The sequence below is a fragment of the Chiloscyllium plagiosum genome, unplaced genomic scaffold (genome assembly GCF_004010195.1).
Source record: "Chiloscyllium plagiosum isolate BGI_BamShark_2017 unplaced genomic scaffold, ASM401019v2 scaf_14715, whole genome shotgun sequence".
NCBI lineage: Eukaryota > Metazoa > Chordata > Chondrichthyes > Orectolobiformes > Hemiscylliidae > Chiloscyllium > Chiloscyllium plagiosum.
Genome location: NW_025184832.1, coordinates 1,134 through 2,787, shown reverse-complemented (window position 1 = coordinate 2,787; position 1,654 = coordinate 1,134). Strand labels below are relative to the sequence as shown.

The following is a 1,654-nucleotide window of genomic DNA, read 5'->3' as shown; positions in this document are numbered from 1 at the left end:
GCTGTGAGTCAGTATCATGTGTAACAGACTGGGGGAGGGTGCGGTGGGTCAGTATCACTGTGTAACAGACTGGGAGGGGTGTGCAGTGAGTCAGTATCACTGTGTAACAGACTGGGAGGAGTGTGCAGTGAGTCAGTATCATGTGTAACAGACTGGGAGTGGCAATGAGTGTGAGTCAGTATCATGTGTAACAGACTGGGAGTGGCAATGAGTGTTTAATACCTACAGGGAGGAGTACCTTGAACCTGTTGGTATCTGTGCGGCCTCACGGGACATCACAGGATAATAGGTTGGCGATGAATAGTTTTTCTGATTGTTTTGATTGGCCAGGTGACTTAGTCAGGAGCTGTCCCTATGGCTGTGGAATGTTGTCTGGAAATTCACTTTGGAATATTAAACATGCCATTTAATAAACAAAAACCCAGGGGGAGACCCTTCTGTCCATCGTGTGCTCAGACACAGGATGCGTTTTGTGCATGTGCTGGGAATCACACCTGTAATATCCCGATGTCTCCTTATTCATGAGGAGAGGGTCTGGGTGGGTGGTGTGGTGCACCTGGAGTATGTGGGTGCCTGGTGGAGGTGGGTACTGCAGATGCTGGAGATCTGACTCTACATCATAGTGGTGATGGAAAAGCACAGCAGGTCAGGCAGCATCCGAGAAGCAGGAAAATCCACGTTTTGGGCAAATTCCTGATGAAGGGCTTTTGCCCGAAATGTCGATTTTCCTGCTCCTCAGATGCTGCCTGACCTACTGTGCTTTTCCAGCGCCACTCTGATCTTGTAAGTGGATGCCAGTACAATCCCCAGCAGACGATATCTGTAATAAATGTTGGTAGCTTAAGGAAGTCTGGCTAAGACTGAGCTTTGAACGCTCAGGGTGGGGGAAGAGGTACCTGGATGATGTATTACAGGAGACAGTCAGACTCCACCAATTAACCTGGCCCGGGGTCAAGGACACGATGGTGTGACTGAGGCAGAGGTCAGCTGGGGAGCAGCCTCAGCCAATGTCTTATCCTGGACTGGCCAAGCACACAGACAACACAGAGGAAAGTCACCACCATACCATTGTACGGTCAGACTCGGGGGACCAAATACCAGGGGAATAGCCACAGCTCTCTGCAGCAGGCATCACTGTGGGCTACGGTGAGAGGGGTGGGATATACAAAGGTCCTGAGGGGCAACCCTTTCACTGAACTGCCTGAGGAAGTGGTGGAGGCTGGTACAATTACAGTATTTAAGAGGCATCTGGATGGGTATATGAATAGGAAGGGTTTGGAGGGACATGGGCCGGGTGCTGACTAGATTTGTTTAGGATATCTGGTCAGCACGGATGAGTTGGACCGAAGGGTCTGTTTCTGTGCTGTATGACTCTCTGAGAATAAGAATTGTACTCACATCACGAAGATTAAAGGTGATCTCCAGGTTGGACCAGAAATGGTCTGAGAATTCGGGATACATGTCCAGTATGTCGAGCAGGTCCTCTCGCTGGATTTTGTGAAGGTCACAGTAGGTCAGTGCACGCACGTCAGCGTTCGACTTGCCAGGGCGGGCGTACATATTGATTGGTTCCCCAAAAATGTCGTTCTTACCTACAAGCTCAGAGCAAACATAACAGCAGTAAATGACAGTGACAGAGAGTAAGACAAGCAGC

The 1,654-nt window shown here is 49.8% G+C and overlaps 1 protein-coding gene across 1 annotated transcript in view; it reads right to left on the bottom strand.

Moving 5' to 3' along the window:
* Positions 1-1,398: 1,398 nt before the first annotated feature.
* The window catches only part of LOC122545532 (potassium voltage-gated channel subfamily H member 2-like), a gene marked incomplete at its 3' end in the record, with an annotated part of 794 nt that continues 538 nt past the window's right edge, over positions 1,399-1,654 (bottom strand). The window contains exon 2 of the mRNA XM_043684517.1: positions 1,399-1,592. Within this exon, the coding sequence (XP_043540452.1) occupies positions 1,399-1,592 (194 nt within the window). The remainder of the gene's footprint in view (positions 1,593-1,654) is intronic.